At 35.7% G+C, this 25,315-nt stretch overlaps 1 protein-coding gene across 1 annotated transcript in view; it reads right to left on the bottom strand.

Moving 5' to 3' along the window:
- Positions 1-25,315, bottom strand: part of LOC138716143 (puratrophin-1-like) — a 1,133,117-nt gene that overhangs the window by 48,395 nt on the left and 1,059,407 nt on the right. Inside the window, exon 11 of the mRNA XM_069848962.1 lies at positions 478-684. Coding sequence (XP_069705063.1) covers positions 478-684 — 207 coding nt within the window. The remainder of the gene's footprint in view (positions 1-477; positions 685-25,315) is intronic.

Here is a 25,315-nt window from a genome sequence, read left to right as displayed (position 1 = left end):
CTCCTGATGACGTTATGCATTTCCTAAGGCTCGATAAATACTTAATATAATCGCCCGCCATTTTGGCTCTTTCGTTGGCGTTCGCAGAAAGCACACGAGGACGTTATTTGCTGCTCAATTATTTGCTCAATTACAGTGCGATTGATTTATTATCATAGGAGCTACGACATGATAATGTTTAACGGTGTGGCAAATAGATTCCTCGTCTGGTAGCTCGGCAACGAAAGAACAAAAATGCCGAACGATACTACCTACCTAGACTTTATAGAGCCTTCACTTCCTAAGGTGTAAGCAAAGAGGAGGAGTCACGCCGGGAATAACAGCGTCGCGACTATAGTGGTTAGCAACTATCTATGGATGCATATTTACTACGTATTGAGCTTCGTGACTGTATATACTAGACTGTGGTAATATGCTGAATACTCTCATTTTTTATATGATCGCCAGTAGCTCTTAGTTGGAAGATATCAGACTCACCTTATCGAGCAGGTAAAAGCAGCGGGAAGTATCTTCTAGGCGCTCCCGCGTATCCTCCAAGCGCTCGCTAAATCCTCGGAGGTGCTGCTTCAGGGAACGAGCGAGTTCCTTCAGTCCTGAAGAGGAAGAACTAGATCCTGAAGTTCGCGGTTCACCACTACATTGGCCCGCCTCCTCCAGCAAGTCGCTGCCTTTATCTAGGTGGCGCTGCAACATAAAAACAGTCAAACCCTCAGTCTTCATTCATCGGAGACTTCAATGAATGTGAAACACTGTAACAATCAAGTCTGTGGTTATTTTTAATTAATAACAAAATAACAATGATTATGAAATGTGTTACAAGAGTAAATGTATTATTGATAGGTCTAAAATTTAGTAGCGTTTAAGCAACATTCACCTTGAGGGAATGGAAATATCATTTAATGTACTAGCCGATTACCATTAAATATTATTATTATTATTATTATTATTATTATTATTATTATTATTATTATTATTATTATTATTATTATTATTATTATTATTGCTGACATGGTTTTATCTTATTTATGTTCAGTGTATTCAAAATACTATTCTTTTCTCTCCTCCCATCTACTTCAACCTATTCTCTTTTCCTTCTTCCCTTCGTCATAATCATTTTATTCTCTCCATGTTTTCCAGCCATCATTTTTTTCTGTTTCTACTTTATCTTCTTTTATTTCTGCTGTCGTTTTCTTGTTCTTTTACTACTTATTTAAAAATGGACACGCTTATCATTCCAGTTTAACAGAAAGACTAAAGATTTATGAGAAATAGAAATCAACAATCATATGGTGAACCCGACAAAGATTCTCTTTGTAATCATACTATAATAATATAACGTGTCCCATGTTACATGATCGCTGAGCGCTATGTTTCCGCTGTCGAAGTATCCAAGACATCGTAGGCGATTACGGAGCGCGAGGCAATGAGGGGATCAAAGCATTCGTGGAGGGGTATGACGCACTCTGCTAGTTCGTGGAATCAACACCGGTCAATTTACAACAGACGGGTAGTACATATGACTTCTTTTGTTTACATGTCCAATGGCACGACTCGTGGATGAAACAGTGTGCTGTAATTTCTATCGTTGGAATGAAACATAATATTATTCAAATATTTTTCTTCTCCCTTTTTTTTTTTTTTTTTACGCGAGACGTATATGTGCGAGTGCTAATGAGTTTGCACTTGACGTTATTCGTGGTATGATTGAAACACATATGTAATTGATTTTCTGCACGGTCCGTCCCGCTCCATTCTCTATTTAATATGCCTCGAGGTTTTCCACATAATAGTCATGGAGATATTGGGTACCGTATATGGGTTCTGTATATATATATATATATATATATATATATATATATATATATATATATATATATACATAAAATAAAATATACTACAGTGTTAAAGGACGTAAATTACATATTGAATTTTATTTACTTTGAATACAAGCTTTTCACAAAATTGTTGGGACTTCTTTAAAGTCCCTGCCATTTTTTTTTTAATATTGTGCGTCTTTCGAAAAAGGCTCCATACGATTCTGGTGAGAAAATTAAAAAAAAAATGATAAAGCAAATAGTAAAACAATTACATCATGAAAGCATAGCAAAGTCCGTCGACCTTTGGCCCCAAAATGATAAATCAAAAAGTACTTACTATATTTCAATGAAAATTTGCATGCTTGCAAGTATAGTTCCCCTATGCAAGGGCTGGGCACCGGAAGCGAATCCAAACTCTAAACGGGGACGCTTAATATTCAACCGTCACGACATCAACGCTGCGCGGTGTTCGGCGGGAAAGAAAGGGGTTGAAGAGATGTCATATGGCTTCCCGTGAGAGAGTAGAATTCGCTCTTGGTGCCCAGCCCTGCTCTAGGCGAGTAACATTCCTTAAAATGTTTAATGCAGGATGTACAGTAGTGGCAAAAAAAAACCGGACCGACCCTTGTAGCTGATTTCAGAGCCTTGTTCACTCCAGAGCACGATAGACTGGTAACTAAGACTTTCGTGGTTCGAATCCTGCCTGGGAAGGAAACTTTTTTCTGTTCCTTATTCAAATTTATTCCCAATACTTTTCGATAGCAGCGATATTTTACTACTTAATTAACTTATTATTCCCAGAACATGAATTTTACCAGCAATCGAAAAGTATTGGGAATAAATTTGAATAAGGAACAAAAAAAAAAGTTTCCTTCCCAGGCAGGATTCGAACCACGAAAGTGTTAATTACCAGTCTATCGTGCTCTGGAGTGAACAAGGCTCTGAAATCAGCTACAAGGGTCGGTCCGTTTTTTGGCCACTACTGTACAGTCTCAGAAAGTTTTGTCGCACGGATACTTTGTAAGTCCCAGAAAGGAGGCAGTGCGCATGATCAGAGGATGAACGGCCTGGTTCACAAGAGAACGACTAGCTGAGGTAATAACATTAGTTTTGTTTAGTTGTATGTCTGATCATGCGCACTGACGCTTTTCTGGGACTTATGCAGTATCTGTGCGACAAATTTTTTTTTCTAAGACTGTACAGTTTATTTAAAAAAAAATAGCGATCAAAATTTCCTGAAACATTTAATAAACCTATATAAACAATATTTTTTTTAATAAACTATACATTCTACTTTAAAACTTTTCTTGTGCGTTGTTCACATGGAAGAACAACACATGTATGAACATTTTCATTTAAATATCTTAAATACTTTTTTATTTATCATGTAAACGCTGTCCGGGTGAAGAAAAACTCCAGAAATTTTTATAATAAAAATAGCTATTAGGTTTCCAAAAACATTAAAATTGCTTAGTAATTTAGTACAAGCATGCCAATTTTTTTTTCCACAGGACTTACAGACTCAGAGACAAAAATTTTGTAATACAGTAAAATTAAATTTCAGACAGGTGTACCTCTCCCCTTAAAGCGTGCAAAGAGTCAGGACTAATGGGGAACAAGACAGGAGCATGCGCAGAAACTAGATGTATGCGTTATTTCATGTGCTAGAAATTGAAGTAGCCCAAAGGTTCCTAAAATCATTAGAGAGCAGAGCAGTGTATAATCTGTCGTATGTAAATAAGAAAAATATATGCTGTATTCTTAATAGAACATAAATTACACTTAAAACCAATTAGATGTAGCACCTACGTACATTAGGAGAAGCCATCACTGTTGCCCGTTTCACATTTTACACACAACCCACTTCGATTTGCACGCATGCCAGCTTAAAAGAATACTGATTGTGATATTACGAAAGAAAATATCACTTTCTTGTTAAGGTTTTAAGTTGCGATGAAGTTCGTTCACTAATCATGGCGTATCAGTATCTTCATGAGTGACAGATAAGTATATTTACCACTGAAGTTTACCGAAGGTTGGACAAGAGATAGTATACACAGAGAGTCAACAAGAAGTTGCGCTAACTGGCGAATCAATTAGTGCTGGGCAGTCACTTCAGAAGACCTGCTTCGCCTATAGCTAAGACGGTATATCATCGTGTTTACTTACTGCCATGCCGTCGTTGCACACCACGATCAGGGCACACTTATTTCCATGCACACAATTTGTACTTGTCACTACGCATTTGATTCACAACGGTCGGCAGCACGGGACGAGTAATTGTGTTATCCAGAAGGAAGAAACGGTCGCAGTGGTCGATTGAGACCACTTACTGCGACCGCTGCAAGGCAGCTGTTGGTAATGATTTCATGCTGGGGTGTTATTATGCGATGCACGGGGTGGCGGCATCCGGCCTGCCGGGTGTTTCGCGTCACAGTCCATCCCCCAACTTGCTACCACACCTCTTCCTTTAACCTGCCGTCCATTAAGAAAATCACGGACTGGACCTCATCTTCCTCTGCATTAAGAGGACAGAGTAGCCTATTGTAGTCAAAGACACACACTGCAGACGCTTTATTTCCCTATTTTGACTATATGCCGACATTTTACTGACTGACCTTTCCAGCGACAACAAAACGAAACTTCAACGTGCTCATAATTTGTGTGTACCTTTTGTAAGCAATATTCGTAAATATGATCATATTACTCAATCCCTGGAAACAATAGGTTGGCTTAAACTAGATAAGAAAAGAAATTTACATTCACTTCTCCTTCTCTTCGAAATCTCGAACTCTTCTATTCCTTCGTACCTGTCATCTCGCTTCACTTACCTTTCTTCCCGCCACAATCTGAACACACGCTCTCGCCATGAAACAATACTAACAATACCATCCCATCGCACCTCCTCATACTCATCCTCTTTCACAATAGCCCTGCCAAGACTCTGGAATTCGCTACCTGCTAGCATCAGGGACTGTCGAAATAAAACTGAAGTCAAACGCAAACTTACTAGGCACTTGGTCAGTAATTGAGACTCGTTCAGACATGGTTTCTTGTAAATAGTTATCTTAATCTATCACAAAATATCTCAATATATGGTAATTTCATCATTATAGAATTTTGTTATTCTAGGTTTAATTTGTAATTCAGTAAATACAAAAATATTCTTTGTTCTTAACTTCTATGATAAATTGTCTAGCTTTCATTAATCAGGTAATCTTGTCGTACTTTAATTTTTATTGTAATTGTAAATTTAATATTAATTGTAATTTTATTGTTCATATTATAGTTGTAATCCCCTGGTAGAGGGGCAGAGAAGGCCTGACGGCCTTATCTCTGCCAGGTTAAATAAATATATACTAAATACACTGTTATTCCAACAGCAACAGCATCACCTTTCCACTTCTCAGATCCCGATTTAAATCCCAGCAATTCCAAATGGAATTAGTGATCAAAACGATGTGGGATGGAGTTAGTTTTCTCTATTATTATTATTATTATTATTATTATTATTATTATTATTATTATTATCAACATCATCATCATCACTGTCATCATCATCATCATCATCATCATCATTTACTTCTCACGCAAAACTACTTCCTTAAAATATTACTCTCTTAATAACGTCATAATTATTAGGAAAGATTGTATTAGAGATCTTGGTGTTGTACTTCATTCTAAACTGTATTTTCATGATCATATGTTCAATATACAGGATGAATAAAAAGTCTAGAACCATATAAATATCTTCCATATGCTTGATATTCGATTACTATAGGTGTTACCAATATTTGTAAGACCAAATGCTCTACCAGTGACACATTCTATTCCAGACCTCAGCTATCTCAAAAGCCGCCATTTTGGATGCAACTTTGAAATTTTAAATGGAAAGGGAGTCATGTAGGTACTCAAAATCATGTGAAACTTTCTGAAAAAGAAAAACAATGGTACAATCTGTTTTGAGATATCTCCAATCGTTTTCAAGTTCTTTAAAGATTACTGGCATAATGACACAAACATCAGTTACTGCATCTATAGATATTTTGTAACATGGTGCAGTACTAAGGAGGCTTTGGAAAAGGTATTTCTATGCAATTCTGGTAATTAAATTTCCCTGCTTTACTATGGTTAACCTGTGACATTATATATATAAGAGTCCACTGCAAGAATGATGGATGTCACTTTCTTGTCGAAAATGAACCAAGACTGTCAATGCATAGCTTAAGACATATAGAATGTACATAGATAGTTATATGACATTAACACTGACAGTCATTGTACAGTAATAATCGGAAAATCACAGTTAAGCTTTGAGCGCTAAGCATTTCAAACTTTCAATTGCTTCTCCTGTAAAATGTATTCCAAATGACATCCATCATTCTTGCAGTGGACTCTTCATATATATATATATATATATATATATATATATATATAGTAAGCAGCTCTATTTCTTAAAGAGTTGCCGTTCGTCAGTTATATAAGGCCTATCTCTCATGCTTCTACAGAAATTCACCCACTCGTGGCAAGGTCTTATGAAGTTCAAATGAATGGAAGAAATAGGCTTATGCTTAGAGTCTTATTATATAAACAATTACTAGGTATTGAAGTTATGTACTGTATCAGTTGCAGAATACCCAGCATGTTGGTTCTACGTAACAACTCCAGCATCAGGAAATGCAAGGAAAAAGTATCCTGACTGCTGAATGCGTTTCCAGCGTTTTTTTTTTTTTTACATTTATAGAAAAAAAATAGAACCTAATCGTGTGTTTACAGTCTTTCATGGGTAAAAAATAAATACGACAAAAAACATGTTGTGGCTTAATGCCGGACGAAAGAAATAAACCACAAGAACCGATTCTCACATCCACAGAGATGTTTCTCCCTTCACATTCTCTCGATCTACACAACTTGGTCACGTAGGTACGTATCTGCTTTCTGCAAATAAAATTAAAAAACTCCCGTCACCTGCGTGTGGCAATTTCTGTGCGTTTCGTGATACACACACATCGAAAAGAAAAGCTCTGTATATATCAAGTAGAAAGTAATGTATACTGCTGTAGAGAACCCCAGGACATTGCCAAGGGGCAATGCTACCAAGCAGAAACAGTCGAAGGAATGCCAAAAGCGTGTGACACAGAACTGCAACCAAGTGAAAGCTGAACTATTTCGATTCCGACATTAAACGCTTAGGGTGCTATGCATAGACATTTCGCTAGCCCGCGCTACGAGCGTGCTAAACTAGCCCCGGCTTTCAACTGATTACTTGTACAGGATTCATATCATATGATATCGCTAACACTGGTTTATGAATACGAAAAACGTTAGTTCGCTGATCATCCACCGGAAGCCCGTGCTAAGAATGTCTATGAATATGGCCCTTAGACATTAAAATCAGTTATAATTCGAGAAAGAACTGAAATATTTGTCTTCAGTTTGACATTTACAATTTCAGTTTATATTAATTAAGTCCGTTTTCATTATGGGTTCGAATTTTTGTGGAATAAAATTCCCGAATTCAGTGTAAAGAAGCTTCTATTTCGGTGGGTACTTCGTGAAATAAATAGCAATTTTAACTTATACTTTTCATTATGAAATATGCTCATGATGCTTATTTGCTTAAACCAGTAGTGTCAGAGTTGTAAGCTCCGAAACCGGTTGTGGTGCTAGAGACGTCCAGTCGGAGCGTGAACTTGCTTATGTCTGTGGAAGCACCGGAGCTCGCAACGAGTTATAGTGGAGCGCTCCGCTCCGTTTAGGCTGTGTCTGACAACGCTGGCTTAAACTTTCACACACAATACGTTCGCAGAATTTCAATACTCCCCTAAAACACACCTCGTATAGCTTATACATTATCTGCACGACGGTAAGTATTTTGGTGTATGCAGGTTGTGAAATGAGAATGTCAAACACAGAGAAAATGTTCTATGTTAAACAGTTTCTGAGAAAGTATATATGAAGTTGAAAAATCACAACTTATGTGGAAAGGCAAAAAACAAAAAAACATAACGTGAGGCCAGTGGCGCACACAGAATGTTGTCAAAGCCTACCGGTCATTATTAAAATTGTTTACGATTTACATTATCGGTATTTTAAATTTTATGTATTATTATTATTATTATTATTATTATTATTATTATTATTATTATTATTATTAAAATATGAACTGTCAAAAGCACCAACGTTTCACAATAAAGTTGTAACTCAAACTAACGAACGGGTAAATACCGCTCTTAAAATGAGTTTAAAATCGACAATGCACAATATTTAACAACATTTTCACTACAGAACTGTCAAAAAAATCTTTTCAATATGTTTCACAAGAAGTTAAATTTAATATTGTTCAGCTTCATTTTATTACAAGCTCGGTATTAGGCGGTAGGTCTCTCTATAATAGAGAGAGCATTGTTATAATTCGAACGTGCTGGATAACCAAGGCATTGTATTGAAGGTGGAGTAGGACTGTGTCTTACGTCGATGTAGATTTTGTTACTCTGAGAGTGAAAAATTAGAAAAGGGAAAACGATTATGATTAAAAAAAATTTCAAATCTAAATATGTATTTTTTTTATTACAGAGGAGTTCAAACTCGGTAACCCCCTCCCCTTGCGTACGCCCTTGGGTGAGGCAGACAGGTCGCCACGTTTAAAGTCTCATTTTCAAGCATTTATATGTCCGAAATCAAGGAAAAAATACATAGGCCTACTTGTTAAGCAAAGCTTTCTGGATTTTTTTTTAAAGGAACATTAGATTCTTTTGGCCCTAATTACTTCCCAGTGTCCTTAATGGCAACCCAAAAAATACATATAATAACACAATACATGATTGTGTATGGCATTACAAATATTGTGATCAGGTCAAGAAATTTGAAACGTAGGCCTATTAAGCACAATTTTCCGGCAGAAAATTTACGCTCAATTTTAATGCAGTCATCCGCCATACGGCCAGCAAACTGGCGTAACTCAAGCAAGTATTCTTTGTGTCTGCACAGACTGACATGCATGCTTTCAACTCTTCACCCAAACATTAGCTTCCATGCGACTTGAATGGGATGTCTTTCAAACACTCGAGAAAGTCTTCCAAACAATAGCGGCTACTAATCAAAGACTCCAGGGCGTTTTGTGTGACTTCACGTCATTTCTGAGTCATCTAATGAGATTAGAGAGTAGTGACACATTAATTAGATATTGTCCTAATTTGGAAAGTTGTCTATTTTCAACTTCCTAACACAGAAGCACGATTTCGTCCTTCATTTATTTAAAATCTTAAATCTATATGAGTAATATGTGTAAACAAAATCCTCCCTTCCAGTTGGTACTTGAATCTGCGTCATTTATCCAAGCACTCCCATTTAGGAGTAACGCGTCGAAGCTGTAATTCTTAGTAACATCAATATAATATTTAAGGGAAAAAATCTAAATACATTTAATCTCAAAAGTTTCTCTATATTTCTAGTCGAGATTTACCTCAAATCTGTTTCGAACATATTAATTTTACTACTTGACGCTAGACACTTTCATGATGGGACATTTGCAACATGAAGTTGGTACGGCGTCCGCCTGAGACCACACAGATCACCGGTTAACCATGCACAACTAACTGCCACATTTGCAATAATTAAAAGTTTTGAGAAAATTTGTTATCAGTTGTTCAGATGTTGTACACAGTAGAACATTTGAGGCACTGTCAAAAGACCCAAGCGGGAGAGACAAACTCATTTCCGGAGGGACAAAGATAAATGTCCAATTTCCTTTATTGGATCACAAGTCTGCAACACTAGGTACAGTGGCTCATGTGCCACCACCGTGCCACAATTTCATCGTTAGTTTAGCAATTAATTTGTTTTAATGTGTAATGTGCAAAACTCGTTCGATTTCTCTAGAGACTGTAGGCCTTTAACATACCAATAAATAAAATGTCAGTACTCACACATAATGTGCATGCATGCATGCATGCATGCATGCATGCATACATACATACATACATACATACATACATACATAATTTTATTTAGATCAGCATCTCGTACGCCGATGTCATGCTTGCACTGACGTTGGTGACTCCCATTTTGAGCAACTGCTGAGGTACCAAATGGTATGTACTTAACTCAGGTTGCATTTATTTAACCCACAGTTCCGAAGTTGGAACTCTATAGACCTCACTGGAACTTAGGTAGGTTTCAATACCTACAAGAAGTTTAGTTACACTTATTTGCCAACAGAGGGCAGAGGGACAAGTGACAAGTTCATCGCATCAAACGCCATCTAGTTATGCAACCAAGAAATCATTAAGACGCGAGAGAGGAGAAATTTAGTCCAGAGGCTCTAATTTAGACTTTGAGATCTTTTACGTGCCGAAAAACTCAGCCACGGGACACACGGCTTAAAGTATTTCCCGAAAGATTTTCGCTTCGTATTTTTTAATCCTGAAAAATCCATCGACTCCCAGGAGGTTTGGAGCCAGCAACCCTTTGGTCTAGAGGAGAGCGCTTTATCCCTAGACAACTGGGGGCGACTTAATTCAAGTTTCTAAACGAATAAAATAATTTTAAAAAGTAAATAATAGTCGAAGTGTACATGTAAATAATTAATGTAAATAATATGAAAAGAGCAATAGCGATATATATTTCCCTATTTCAAAATGTTCAGTTGCGCCCAAGAATTAAACTCACGCTTACAACCAATGAGCATTGACAGAAATTTTAAATCCACATTTACGAAGGAAAAGCTCTCCAGATCGCTACGACCAAATAAGGGTCGAATCTGGGTAACTAACCCTCCAGGAGTGCAGTGCACTCAAAAGAGCTATTACTACAACGCTTAAGTATAATGCAGTTCTACCCACTCCCCCTCGTCAAGCACTCGTGTACCTGTGGGAGAGGTAATACGTGCGTAGGATGTCATCCAGCCCTGTCGCGGTGAAAACTGCCGTCATTGCATTGCATGTCTCTACCGATAAAATGCTACACGGAATGTCCTCGATTTTTACTTAATAGACCGAGTTTCCAAAGAATGCTTCAGAGATATTCTGTCGTTAATCCGTCGGCGAGAAATACACTAAGGGTCTGCAGCACGTTGATGCAATAGAAAGACACACTTCTGGATGTACCAATATTTAAGGCATAAGCAACAATAGGGATATCCTGAACTAGCACCAACAGATAGCGCACGTGTACTTTGAGGGATGCGCTTTGCGTGCGCATTTGTTTTTCGGTATATAAACATTGAGGATATACGTAGTGTGTGTTAGTATATTAAATACTCTTAAAACAGCTAAAAAAAATGGCAAATTTTTGTTATGCTCCTATATGTAAAAACCAGGGACAGCTTTTTGTCTTCAATCAGGTCCCGAAATATTCTGAATATATGCTTTAAACCTTAAAAAATATAAGTAATTAAATTGCGCCTCAAAAGTGCTAGCTATTAAATAAAAGTAACTACTTCATGTAAGGAATTGTTGACTACAGTTTCATTTTGGAAGATGAAAAAGAAAAATTAATAAAAACATATGCAACCTCGACAGCGAGCTATGTCAGCTTAGATTATATGCAGTAGTTGTAGGAGTCTCCGAAGTTTACGCCTGGAGTAAACTCTCGATAAACTGGAATGTTTATTATCCAGGATGATCCGTAGTGAAATCTATTTCGTGAATAATGTTTTTAATGTACTGTACCCTAATTATTAAAACCATGTTTTAACTTCAAATTTTCAAAGTCATTCCACATAGTATTCAAAACTGCATGTCCTTAACCTACAAAACACACGACTAATCGTGGTACTACTGCGATCATATTATATCATCCTATTAAAAATTGCATTTGATCTTACTGCAACTACAGAAAAAATACAAGGAATTCAATCTCGATAATCCCTTTCCTGTAAAAAAAACACATTGGTGGCTGCATATCCTGTTTTTAGCGTACGGTTCTTAGATACTAATGATTAAAGAGGGCAATATTCACCTTCGACATAGTTTCTATTTTTTATTCCTGCATCTCGTTCTCAAAGTTCTCGTTTAGGTTCATGAACAATTTACTCGTATCTATATTCTGCATACTGCAGATTTCCCCACACATCTCGGGGAATCGCTCAATATTACACAGGTTTACGTTACTATTTATTGTAAATTAAATTAAATTTTGAGATAAGGAAATATTGAATTATATTAAATTATACTAGGTTATACAAAATAATTGTAAATATAATTTTGACACGCACAGAAAACCAACAAGCGGGAAATCGTAATCAACTGTAGCATATGACATAACGTAGCCCTACAACATGTTGCGTCGCATGGAACATTCCTGCCATCTAGCGGTAAAACTTCGCATAAGATATCCCTATTAAGTGAATAAATTTGATTTTGTGTCAATCAAAGGAGAATTTTATTATTACGTTGCTTTTAAGGTCGAATAATAATAATAATAATAATAATAATAATAATAATAATAATAATAATAATAATAATATAAATAACAGGTTTTTAGGAGTCGAATAATAATAATAATAATAATAATAATAATGCTTTAGGAGTCGAATAATAATAATACAGTAATAATGATATTAATAATACAACAATAATAATTAATATAATGAATAAACATTTCCTATCGGAGGCACTTAAACTATGTAGTTGCATCTGGCCTCACCGAGAATTTCGGTCACCGGCCGCTACTGGTACTATTTACTATTACCTGTATTAGTACACAATGAGATTTTATGAATGGATAGGGTTTAATGTGAGTCTGAGGTTTCGTGTGCAGACTACATATCCCCGCTTTTCAACCTACATCGATTTAAGTTTTAATGGGGTTAATTTTATCTTTAACTATTGTAGGAATCTGTGTACTAATCGTCACGTCTTTGATCTTTCCTTTTGTACATTTAGGGTGGAGAAGATGTTTATTTCTGTCGCACGTGGCCCATTTAGTTCCTTTGTCTTACGGCACTATTTGCCGACAGACCATTTAATTAATCTCAACATATTATTTCCTTCAGAGACATATGCCGTATGTTACGGAAGGTCGAGGAGGTACGGAAGTAAGGGTTTCAAACGTCCTCCAGATTTTTAGGAGGATGTATTAGGGAAAGATGCGAACCAGATGTAAGATAGGAACATGTGAGCAAAAAGATGAAGCAAGGGACTGACGGCTCGTAACAAGAAGAGGTCTGCCCTCAAGAGCCCTCTCTGAGCCAGGATGTGTTTTGTTTCAGGAGAGACATGTGGGAGCTCTTGTTACGGTAGGTAGTTCTTTGTGTGAGGTAAAGGTAAAAAGATCTCTGTATATGCCACTAGGGGTCGAGGAGGTAGAAACCTCATGCTTTCTTGGCTTCGGCACTAGGAGGAGATAATATGCTCAGCACCACGCTCCGACCGCTTTTTACCAGGACCCGCTATTTTAAATAATTTTTGTTTTATGATTATTACTCATTTTTGCTATTTTGGCAGATAAGTGCAATGGATTTAGAATCTTTTAATATAGATTTATTCTATAGATAGTATTTAATATAATAATTTAAAGTTCTTCCTTATATTTTTTGTAATGTGGATTGTTGTACTAATATTTATATTAATTATTTAAACTTAAATAGCTTATATTGCAGAGCATAACATTGAAGATGTTAATAAGATTTACTAAATCTTTAAGTGCTATTTATAAAAGTTTTCTTTATCACTAAGAACTACACGATACTCAATTTATAGGAGTACGAATTGATCCCAGAGCCGTCGAGATGAAAATTCTGTCTCATCCGGTACTGAAGCCAGGCTATACAGTAGGGAGTATCGACAAAAGGCGATTTTTTTTTTTTCCCGAAATTAAAAATTTCAGGGTTCGCAAAAGTTGCATTATGATGTCAACGTTTCGCACAAAATATTTGCACCTCCAAGAAGCATTTTTAACCGAGCCACAGGAGGTGAATAGAATAGAATAGAATAGAATAGAATAGAATAGAATAGAATAGAATAGAATAGAATAGAATAGAATGTTTTATTTTTGCTGGCAGATCAAAGATCGAAGTGTGACAAACAAAATTTGCCACCGATAATTATAAATAATACTACTATTCCATACAGTACGACTGTGAAGAACCTTGGTATTTATATGGATTGTCACCTGGAATGGAATGAACAAGTGAATCACACTTCCAAAAAATATTTTCCATTATTCACTCATTAAAGCGACTGAAGCACTTTCTTCCTGATAAATTAAAATTAATCCTTGTACAAACACTCGTGATGCCACACTTTGACTACTGCGATATTATATTAAGTAACCTAAATGCAAATTTGAGCAACAGGCTACAACGTGTGCATAATGCGTGCGTCCGTTATATTTGTAATATTCGTAAGTATGATCATGTTTCCCCGTCTTTCCAAACTCTGTCTTGGCTAAGGCTAAGCGATCGACGAGCCCTGCATTCTCTTGTTCTCTTATTTCAAATTCTGCGCACCGCTACCCCAATCTATTTGGCTTCTCGTTTTCAAAATTTATCCGCATATCATCAGCTAAGTACAAGATCTCATTATAACAATTTACTCATTATACCCTACCACAAGACATCTTTATATTCTTCATCCTATACAGTTTCAGTTGCTAGAAATTGGAACTCGCTTCCGAGTGATATAAGGGATTGTTGGACAATAGCTTCATTTAGGTCAAAATTACATAAATTCTTACTTAACAGATGAATTGCTGATTAATATGTGTTATTTATAATGAAACTAACATCTGTCCATTCTTATTATTATTATCATTAATTTCTCTAAATAGATTTACAAAACCTCTAATGGCAATTACATTAATATTCTCATTATAGAAATATATATATATATATATATATATATATATATATACTCCCTGTAACATAGTCCTAGTAAGGTTATATTAAATTAAATTTTCATAATTTTACTAGCTATTTCAAATATTAAATTAATTATAATTGATTGAATTAAATTAGCTCATAAATTAAGTTACTACTTTACCTTATAGATTTATCTAAATTTAAATAAATGTGTAGTGAAGAATATTGCTGGAGAACCTTTTAAGTGTAGAGTAAATATTTGTAATTTAAATTTATGTATTGTATTGATTAAGGCTGGTTGAGTGGAAGAGAAGGCCTTACGGCCTTAACTCTGCCAGCGAAAATAAAACATTATTATTATTCAATACAATTGTGATATAGGTACATAGTGTACTAGTGTATAAAGATTAGTGCATATACTAAAATTTTTATTTGTGTCTTTATTTTCATAATTATTGGGTGCATGGTCAATGGGGCTTAAATCACTTCATTTTTACAAATTTTAGTTTCTGAAAAAGAAAAACTTCACTCTTCATTTGATATTACGAAGTCGTCGCTGGGTGGAATGCAAGTCGTAATACAGTAAAATGATCAATTTACCTTAAGTCTTATTTCCTAACATTTCGTCGGTATTAACGGTTTATATCGACATATGCCCTTAGTATCATCACTATCACTCTACCTCTGATTGAGGTTCTCGCGGATATGTACCTACATCTGTTATCAGCCAGTGGCTATATATCAGAGGAAGAGGTTATTTTACGACGCTTTATCAACATTTTAGGTTATTTAGCGTCTGAATGAGATGAAGGTGAAAATGCCGGTGAAATGAATCCAGGGTCCAACACCGAAAGTTACCCAGCATTTGCTCATATTGGGTTGAGGGAAAACCCTGGAAAAAACCTCAACCAGGTAACTTGCCCCGACCGGGAATCGAACCCGGGCCACCTGGTTTCGCGACTAGACACCCTAATCGTTACTCCACAGGTGTGGACGCAGAGGAAGAACAACTGTATGTAGGCTATACATCTTAAGTCTGGTTAGTGAATATGTTACTAGTCAGCAATGTATGCAATGGAGGGGTAAAGTAACTGGCCACCATATCTCACTATCTCCTGACTTATTTGCCTCATTATTGGTGTCTCTTATGAGGTTCCTACTTGTCTTCGGACAGGTGACAACATAGACTTATTCGTGATTCTGATTATGAACAGTTACGGGTGCCAACTCAGCACAGAAAGGTACTAAGCACTGTCACTTCCTGAATACGATGGACACCCCTGAACTACATGACCGCCCACGCGAGATACGGTTCGTGTTGCGGTTCCAGCTCTGTTTAATTCGTATGAATGCCTGCTATGTGTAAAAGTAAGAGCGGTTTCCACTCTGCATTGAAGATGCGATGAGGAGAAAGGCCGGGGACCCATTCGAATGGAATGATCGAAGAAATCAATACTAATAGCAAATAATATACAGACTGGATCAGAGGCGGAGACATTCCAGAGAATTTAGAATGTTGAAGGGAAAGCGGACGAACATGAAAAAACAATGAATAGTAACTGGCAATCCACGAATTATACACACTGCGATAGGCTATGTATAAAAAAAGAATAACTGAAGGCATAGGGAGTCAATGAACATTCAATTCGCATGAGTTTTGTCGGAGTTCTTGAGAATGCGAAGTAAATAATAATAATAATAATAATAATAATAATAATAATAATAATAATAATAATACTTACTTACAAATAGCTTTTAAGAAACCTGCAGGTTCATTGCCGCCCACACATAAGCCCGCCATCGGTCCCTATCCTGAGCAAGATTAATCAGGTCTCTAGCATCATATCCCACCTCCCTCAAATCCATTTTAATATTATCTTCCCATCTATGTCTCGGCCTCCCCAAATTCTTTTCCCCTCCGGCCTCCAAACTAACACTCTATATGCATTTCTGGATTCGCCCATACGTGCTACATGCTCTGCCCATCTCAAATGTCTGGATTTAATGTTCCTAATTATGTCAGGTGAAGAATACAATGCGTGCAGTACTGTGTTGTGTAACTTTCTACATTCTCCTGAAACTACATCCCTCTTAGCCCTTAATATTTTCCTAAGAACCTTATTCTCAAATACCCTTAATCTCTGTTCCTCTCTCAAAGTGAGAGTCCAAGTTTCACAACCATACAGAACAACCGGTAATATAACTGTTTTATAAATTCTAACTTTCAGATTTTTTGATAGCAAACTAGATGACAAAAGCTTCTCAACCGAATAATAACAGACATTTCCCATATTTATTCTGCGTCTAATTTCCTCCCGAGTGTCATTTATATCTGTTACTGTTGCTCCAAGATATTTGAATTTTTCCACCTCTTCGAAGGATAAATCTCCAATTTTTATATTTCCATTTCGTACAATATTCTAGTCACGAGACATAATCATATACCTTTGTCTTTTCGGAATTTAATTCCAAACCTATCGCTTTACTTGCTTCAAGTAAAATTCCCGTGTTTTCCCTAATCGTTTGTGGATTTTCTCCTAACATAATCACGTCATCCTCATAGACAAGAAGCTGATGTAACACGTTCAATTCCAAACCCTCTCTGTTATCCTGAACTTTCCTAATGGGATATTCTAGAGCGAAGTTAAAAAGTAAAGGTGATAGTGCTCGAATGTCAAACAAGAGAATACGAAAAGCAATCCTGAATCATAATCCAACAGGAAAAAAGTCGTTGGGAGTTCTCAAAAACGATGGAAAGAAAACTTTGGTAGACCGTAACAGTTTCTCGAAGGACTACAACCTGTAAGGATGATGATGATGATGATGATGATGGTGATGATGATAATAATAAAAAAACATACGATTACCGTCGGACTTGTAGGTCTAATCGTAAACTTATGAGCTTGAAGTATGTCTGTAGATTCGAATCTCAATCTGGGCACATATTATATTGACACATTTTATAAGCAACATCGTATTCTTTTAAGAGGTGGGAACCTTGTAAAGTGGAGATTCTAAATAAAAAGTATAAATTATGACCACGTGTAAAATGATTATTTATCAATTTATCAGTAACAGATTACGATTTTTTTTGGCATGTTAAATCACTTTATAGCTCCCCCGATTGTGAAGGCATTCTTAATTAGGACAAGTCTACACTTCCAGCCATGTACTTTCGTTGCCCAGATCTCACACCGCGAAAACGACCTCCAATTCACATAACTGCATCGCGGTTTTCACTACTCATTTCAAACGGAAATTATACATAATTACAGCCGTTCTTTTGAAATCGTAACTTACTCAAATGCCGCTGAAATTAACAGCAAAAAGTTATTCAATGTAACTGTTAAATTACCACATTTGAAATGGATATCAGTTAAGGTCTTACAAAAAAAACTCAAGAGCAATTGCTACTGTAATTTCTTTCAGGAGTCGGAAAAGTGGGAAAAATTATTCAGTAGTATAGACTATAGTAGTTGCCATTTAGATTCAAGTCGATCGAAGATGATAACACTCTTTTGCATAGTTATCCTTCATAAAAAAAGAAAGTGAATTGAGATTTATGAAATCCCTTGGGTTGCATGCAACATCTTTATTCATTGTATGTAATGAAGTTCACAGGTTTTAGTCTTGTTCCTACCATAGCCTGTCACACGTATTACGAATCGAACTACATTTATTGTTAATAAAATGTTCACTGAAGTCACTAAAAGGTTCTTTATTACATCACTTTCTTTAGCATTAAACATACTATTTTATAGTTTGCACATTTACAGTTGATGTAGGCTTTAAATTGCACTATCATCTTTACTTTTTAACTTTGCTCTAGAGTATGCCATTAGGAAAGTCCAGGATAACACAGAGGGTTTGGAATTGAACGGGTTACATCAGCAGCTTGTCTATGCGGATGACGTGAATATGTTAGGAGAAAATACACAAACGATTAGGGAAAACACGGGAATTTTACTTGAAGCAAGTAAAGAGATAGGTTTGGAAGTAAATCCCGAAAAGACAAAATATATGATTATGTCTCGTGACGAGAATATTGTACGAAATGGAAATATAAAAATTGGAAATTTATCCTTTGAATAGGTGGAAAAATTCAAATATCTTGGAGCAACAGTAACAAATATAAATGACACTCGGGAGGAAATTAAACTCAGAATAAATATGGGAAATGCCTGTTATTATTCGGTTGAGAAACTTTTATCATCTAGTTTGCTGTTAAAAAATCTGAAAGTTAGAATTTATAAAACAGTTATATTACCGCTTGTTCTTTATGGTTGTGAAACTTGGGCTCTCACTTTGAGAGAGGAACATAGGTTAAGGGTGTTTGAGAATAAGGTGCTTAGAAAAATATTTGGGGCTAAAAGGGATGAAGTTACAGGAGAATGGAGAAAGTTACACAACGCAGAACTGCACGCATTGTATTCTTCATCTGACATAATTAGGAACATTAAATCCAGACGTTTGAGATGGGCAGGACATGTAGCACGTATGGGCGAATCCAGAAATGCATATAAAGTGTTAGTTGGGAGGCCGGAGGGAAAAAGACGTTTGGGGAGGCCGAGACGTAGATGGGAAGATAATATTGAAATGGATTTGAGGGAGGTGGGATATGACGATAGAGACTGGATTGATCTTGCTCAGAACAGGGACCTATGGCGAGCTTATGTGAGGGCGGCAATGAACCTTCGGGTTCCTTAAAAGCCAGTAAGTAAGTAAGTAAGTAAGTAAGTAAGTAAGTAAGTAAGTAAGTAAGTAAGTAAGTAAGTAAGTAAGTAAGTAAGAAAGTAAGTAAGTTTTAAATGCATTATTATTTACAGCTATTGCATTTTGTAAAATTCTTTTCCACCTTTTTTGATACGTTCTGGTTGCCCCGATTCACCAGCTTTACTTTAATTTTAATCCTGTCGTTTGCGTTTGCAATAGTCACGCATGTTCTCCACCTGCTATTTATTCGTGTCCATAAAAAGCAATACTGGCTCTTGTAAATGTCATATCAATTTCAACTTTCACGTAGAGATATATAATGAATTTTCCCATTTTTTTATTTTGAGTACCCATGCATTAAGCCCACTTATACAAAGGATTTCGGAACTCAGAATTAAAAAAAAATAATAAAATGAAATAAAATAAACCTAATAGGATAGGCCTTATCTCTATCTGAAGGTTGCAATAAAAATCAACATGGTTAGAAATAAAGCAGTTATTCAAAGAAGAGCCGAACTAATCATTTTAAGGGGAGAGGATGGTATTTTTATAACTTTTTTCCTATTTGGTGTAAAATATTAATTTTTTGTATGTAGAGAGCTCATAGCTGTGGCAACTCAACCAAATAAAAATATTTTGAAAAAAAAAATTATTTGGGGGTCCAAATTTGAAAAAAATATACCCAATGCAGGATTGTACAAAAACGGATGTATCTAAACCGTTTTTAAAGACAGATTCAAACAGTTTTTTGCAATGTATTTGCAAAGGCATGTTCTACAAACTGTCTGTAACAGAATTTTGATATTAGTCCCTACGTCTGTAAAATAAACAATTAAAATTTAATAACAATTTTCTGATTTCCTTTTTTGCAAACAAACGGAAGCATTTTTAAAATGAAATCAAGTAACAAAATTCTGTTACAGAGAAAAGTTTCCTAATAGTCTAAAGAATGTGTGTTCTAAATTTCATGCATGTATCTTTAATAGTTCAGAAATTATATCCATTTTTGTCTGGCAATGTAGCAAAAAAATGAAGTTACTGGAAACCGATAAAAGCGGGCGTGTGATTTAAAAATCCATAGCGCAGGAAGTTTAAAACTGACGTCTCAACATCCGATAAGGGCACAAATATCCACAAAATGTTATTCTATGCATTCCACACATATCATAGAGTATTTTAAAGATTTTTTTTTAATTGGCTCATTTTTCACACAAAAAATACCATCCTCTCCCCTTAAAATTTTACAAAAAGAGCAAAAACTAAATATCTCAGCATCAAAATCCGATACATCATATTATATTTAAAGCACTTCCAAGAAGATATGATATAATTTTATTTTTTCTATGACTACTTCAAAGGGGTTTTAATTATAATATGAAAATAAGAGAATTGGACCCTTCTCCTACAATACTACTAGTTTAGAAATAAAATGTTTCTTAAATCCGTATTAACATACAGTAATTTGAACACAAATCAAATTCTAAGCTATTACATTAAGTAAATTCATATACATGAGAGTCGACCTGGTTGGCGAGTTAGTATAGCGCTGGTCTTCTATGCCCAAGGTTGCGGGTTCGATCCAGGGTCAAGTCGATGGCATTTAAGTGTGCTTAAATGCGACAGGCTCATGTCAGTAGATTTATGTAAAAGAACTCCTGCGGGACAAAATTCCGGCACATCCGGCGACGCTGATATAACCTCTGCAGTTGGGAGCGTCGTTAAATAAAACATAACATTTACAGATGAGATGTCATACTAAGAAAACTGAAACTCCAATTAACGAAATATACCATACTGTGAACTTACACAGTTAATAAAATAGTAGTCTTATGAATCGAAGCTGGCAAGAGAAGGGCCCAAATGTAAATGACAGAACCGTTCTTCTACAGACTGAAATAATGCATTGTTACAATGAGTTCCTAAAAGCAATTCGTCGTCGTTCCTGCAATAACTTCTATGTGACATATCTATCGATTTTCAGATTTTTGCTCTATTAAATAATTTAAATAGTGATACAGCAAATAATGAAATCTCCTATATGTAATTATATTTCTTTGTTTCGAAAATGTAAGAATTCACAGTCTTCTATGTACGGCTGCCATAGGATGAATAAATGTGTTTTTTCTTCCTACTGAAAAATGTTATATTTTGCACATGGGAGTTATTGCAGGAACAACGACGAATAGGACCTTCTTGTACCGATCAAGATATTCATTATGTATTTTCTGCTGGGATTATAATAAAATTGTGATTGAGTTCTTTTTCTACTAACGAGATGTGCCTTCTAAAGAAGTACAATAAAATGAAAAAAAAAAGTGCATTTTGAAAAAAAAAATTGCTAGTTGAGCCATTTTTTTAGTAGCCACTTCAATTTACATAGTTTCAAGATTATTTGGATAGGCACGTACTAGCATAGTGTTTTCTTTATGTTCCTTCCCATGTATTGTAAATAGGCCTATGTTTGAACTGTACAAAATGACAAAAAAATGAGGAATGTACGTCCAGTAATATAGGTTTTAGGAAACGACACCGGATTCAAATAGAGATGTAAATGGCATAATATGACATTAATAATTTTATTAGCTGTAAACTTTATATACATGCCGTATACAAAGTTTGCTTCCTTGAGGCACATAGCAAACGTCACGAATTTACAACGCTATAGACTAGATATGGCGACATGTCCTTTCACGTAAACGCAATGACTGCCGGGTGGGCACCATTTACCCATTATTCGAGAGTGTGTTTTGCATAATAATACGCTGTTAGATATTTTCTTTAATTATACGGACGTTTTTTTAAATGCATTGCATGTCTCTAATGGCAGCCTTGAAACGAGAGTGTCCTCGTAGCATACAAGTGTCTCCGGATCTAATCCCGGAGCTGTTGACAGTCACAAATGTCACATTTTCGCACTTTTTCTTTGTATGTCAATAAGTACCCTGGGAATAAATGGACCTTTCAATTTCGGTTCACTATTTTGAGTGGGCGTGTTACATTCTTACTGAAACGAAAGTGGTTTAAATTGCCTTTTAGGAAGAACTTTTGGCAGTCTCGAATACCGATGTGGTTATGGCAACGGAAACCCTTTCTCTGTTCCAGCTTGTATAAATAGATTATGCTACTTCTTGTGACGTGAGATTATCTAATACAATGTACAATTCTGTAAGCTATTCCCTTCACTTGAGTCGTGTTGAAATAGTAATGCGTTACAAGAGCGGTATGTTGAAGTTTTCATGTTCGAGGAAAAGTTTGAAAAAGCGAAACGTAGTTGAGCTCGTGTATCGTACATTATTTTGTGCGAAGATCGTTTATTACATACCTGAAAGAGGAATTTCTAATTAGTTGCAATGAAATCTCCATCTTGGTTCCTGTTCAATGACGGCAAATTTGCAAAACAAAAATATCTATCTTCAACATTGTTGGTTTAAAACGTTTTCTGTGTTTACTATACTCCAGCAGGCCGTGATATACGTCTGTCTTCCCCCCCCCCCCCAGTCTATAAATGCGAACTTAAAACAAACGGTAAGGTTATATAATGATTTAGAGTTTACTTAATTTTTTAAAATATTTAAAAACAATAATTAACAGTGCAATTTAGGTGAAATTGCAGTGGTAAGTTTCCAATTTATAATTATTACTATATTGAACGTCTCTAAAAATAATATGTTAAAAGCCTAAAGCAGTAAAATCAATATGTCACTTAAGCGGTAAGAAGAGGGAAATTGTTAGGCCTATATGTGTTAGGTTGGGAATACTGAATGTGGAATTTTAAACTTTCCGCGGATTGGTTTTGTGCGGAAACCAAGCAAATACGCAAGATCTCGCACAAAGTAATTTATAGTCTCTTAATATTGTTGAATCGGCATTCATTGTAGTAGGAAAGATTCAAACCTGTAAGTTCCCAGTGGCATACGTGACAGATAGGTTAGCAGACCATAATTATGATTCGGAGTTTTAAGACTGATATTTAGGCATCCTATTTTAAGATGAATAAAAACCTTAAATTTCAGTATAAATATTTTCTTAATATTGGTATTATTTCGCACACAAAAAAAGAATAACTTCGTTGTTATTTCACACTTAAAAATAAATTTTTTCCTAACGTCATGCAACATACATTACTGTATAATGCTACAAAGCACCCCTGAGAACTAATACCACAGTCTAGTATATACAGTCACGAAGCTCACTACGTAGTAAATATGCATCCATAGATAGTTGCTAACCACTAGGATCGCCTCATTACAGACAATGCGAAATAGTACCGGCACAGTCTATTGTTTCATCGAGTCCCTGCAAACTACCCCTTAACTCCCCACTCCACCTTCCTCGGCAGAGACAGTTATGTTTCAGACCATACGAGTAGACAGGAAGGCAAGCTAGCATTGCTGAGTGACGGATTGTATAAGGCAGGCATCACAGCTTTCGGCTCTCGCTGGTCGCTTAAAATCCACCACTGATGCACATTGCCTTACTGTGTGTATGTTTCTAAAGTGGTGTAAGCGAAAAGGACATGGGTGTTGTCAACATTCAAAAATCAGTACTTCATAGGCATATGAAGAGTCCACTGCAAGAATGATGGATGTCACTTTCTTGTTGAAAATGAACCAAGACTGTCAATGCATAGCTTAAGACATATAGAATGTACATAGAGAGTTATGTGGCATTAACACTGATAGTCATTGTCCAGTAATGATCGGAAAACCACAGTTAAACTTTGAGCGCTAAGCATTTCAAACTTTCAATTGCTTCTCCTGCAAAATGCATTCCAAATGACATCCATCATTCTTGCAGTGGACTCTTCGTATGTTATGTTCATCATCTCAAGAGGAGGCGATTTTGGTATCAGGGCAATAATGTGTTGACAGAAAAATAACCCTCTTGTAATATAAATTACTATACTCAAATAATCCAGTACATTAAACTTAGTCGTCCCATTATCGGAATTTAATTACAACAATACAAATACAAATTTAGCTTCCCTTATGAAAAGGTTGCCAGATTTGACAAAGCGTATTACGTATAATTTGGAAACACACCTAAAAGGTAAAATGATATACATTTGAAACGGTTTGAGCGTTTGTGCTCATTTACAGTTTAAGCTAGAAAATAAATAATTGTCGCAAAACGCAGAAATGAAAAATTATATTTGTGCAAATTTGGAAAAGCTTGTGTAATATTATAAACAATTGTACAGAAAGATAAAATCAATAAGGTTTGCAGGAACAAAAGAAAAAAAATAATTTGCGTCTAGAAGATTTATTCCTTTAAATCCATCTTACGATACTCTAGTTAGGCCTATATAATTCTTAATTCTATTTGTATAAGTTCAAATGGTATGATTCAGACTAAAGTTACCCGAAATGAGTTAGAGTTCGTGCTCGAATACAGTCCAGTAGACCTACAGCAAAATTGAGGACTTAATGTTACACAGACATCAATAATTATTATAGGCCTACAACTGGCAAAACTCCGTTGTAGGAGGTTACTAAACCTTACCGCTGTGCTGAAGGCGGAGTCTGGAGTTTTCCTTCATTAATCTGAACCATTGTCGCTACAGATTGACAAGTCATCTGACGCATCATTGCTATCAGTGCGCGCTACTATTGGCTGACAATTAGGAAGGAGTAGGTGAATAGTATATTGTGTCGCTCTTTAAGATTGACGCATGCGCAGACCAGCGGAGTTTTGTAAGTTGTTCCCCTATAGATAATAATAGCAATATTAGATTAATATATGTAAGTAAATCATTAGATCTATGTTTAGAATCAATTAGTGCTGAATTTACATCTAATTTTATGAGCACTCCGAACATCAAATTAAAAATCAAATCCCTTCCTTTATTGTTAGAAGAGTGCTAACAGTTTATATTGACTATTACACTCTTACTACGTCATACTACTTTTGACCAATAAAACGGTACGAAAGGACGTATTTCAACCAATCATGGGTGCTTATCGCACAATTTTATCGCGTCCCT

This window comes from Periplaneta americana, chromosome 16 (assembly GCF_040183065.1).
Source record: "Periplaneta americana isolate PAMFEO1 chromosome 16, P.americana_PAMFEO1_priV1, whole genome shotgun sequence".
NCBI classification, from domain to species: domain Eukaryota; kingdom Metazoa; phylum Arthropoda; class Insecta; order Blattodea; family Blattidae; genus Periplaneta; species Periplaneta americana.
This window is presented reverse-complemented; position numbering and strand designations above follow the sequence as displayed.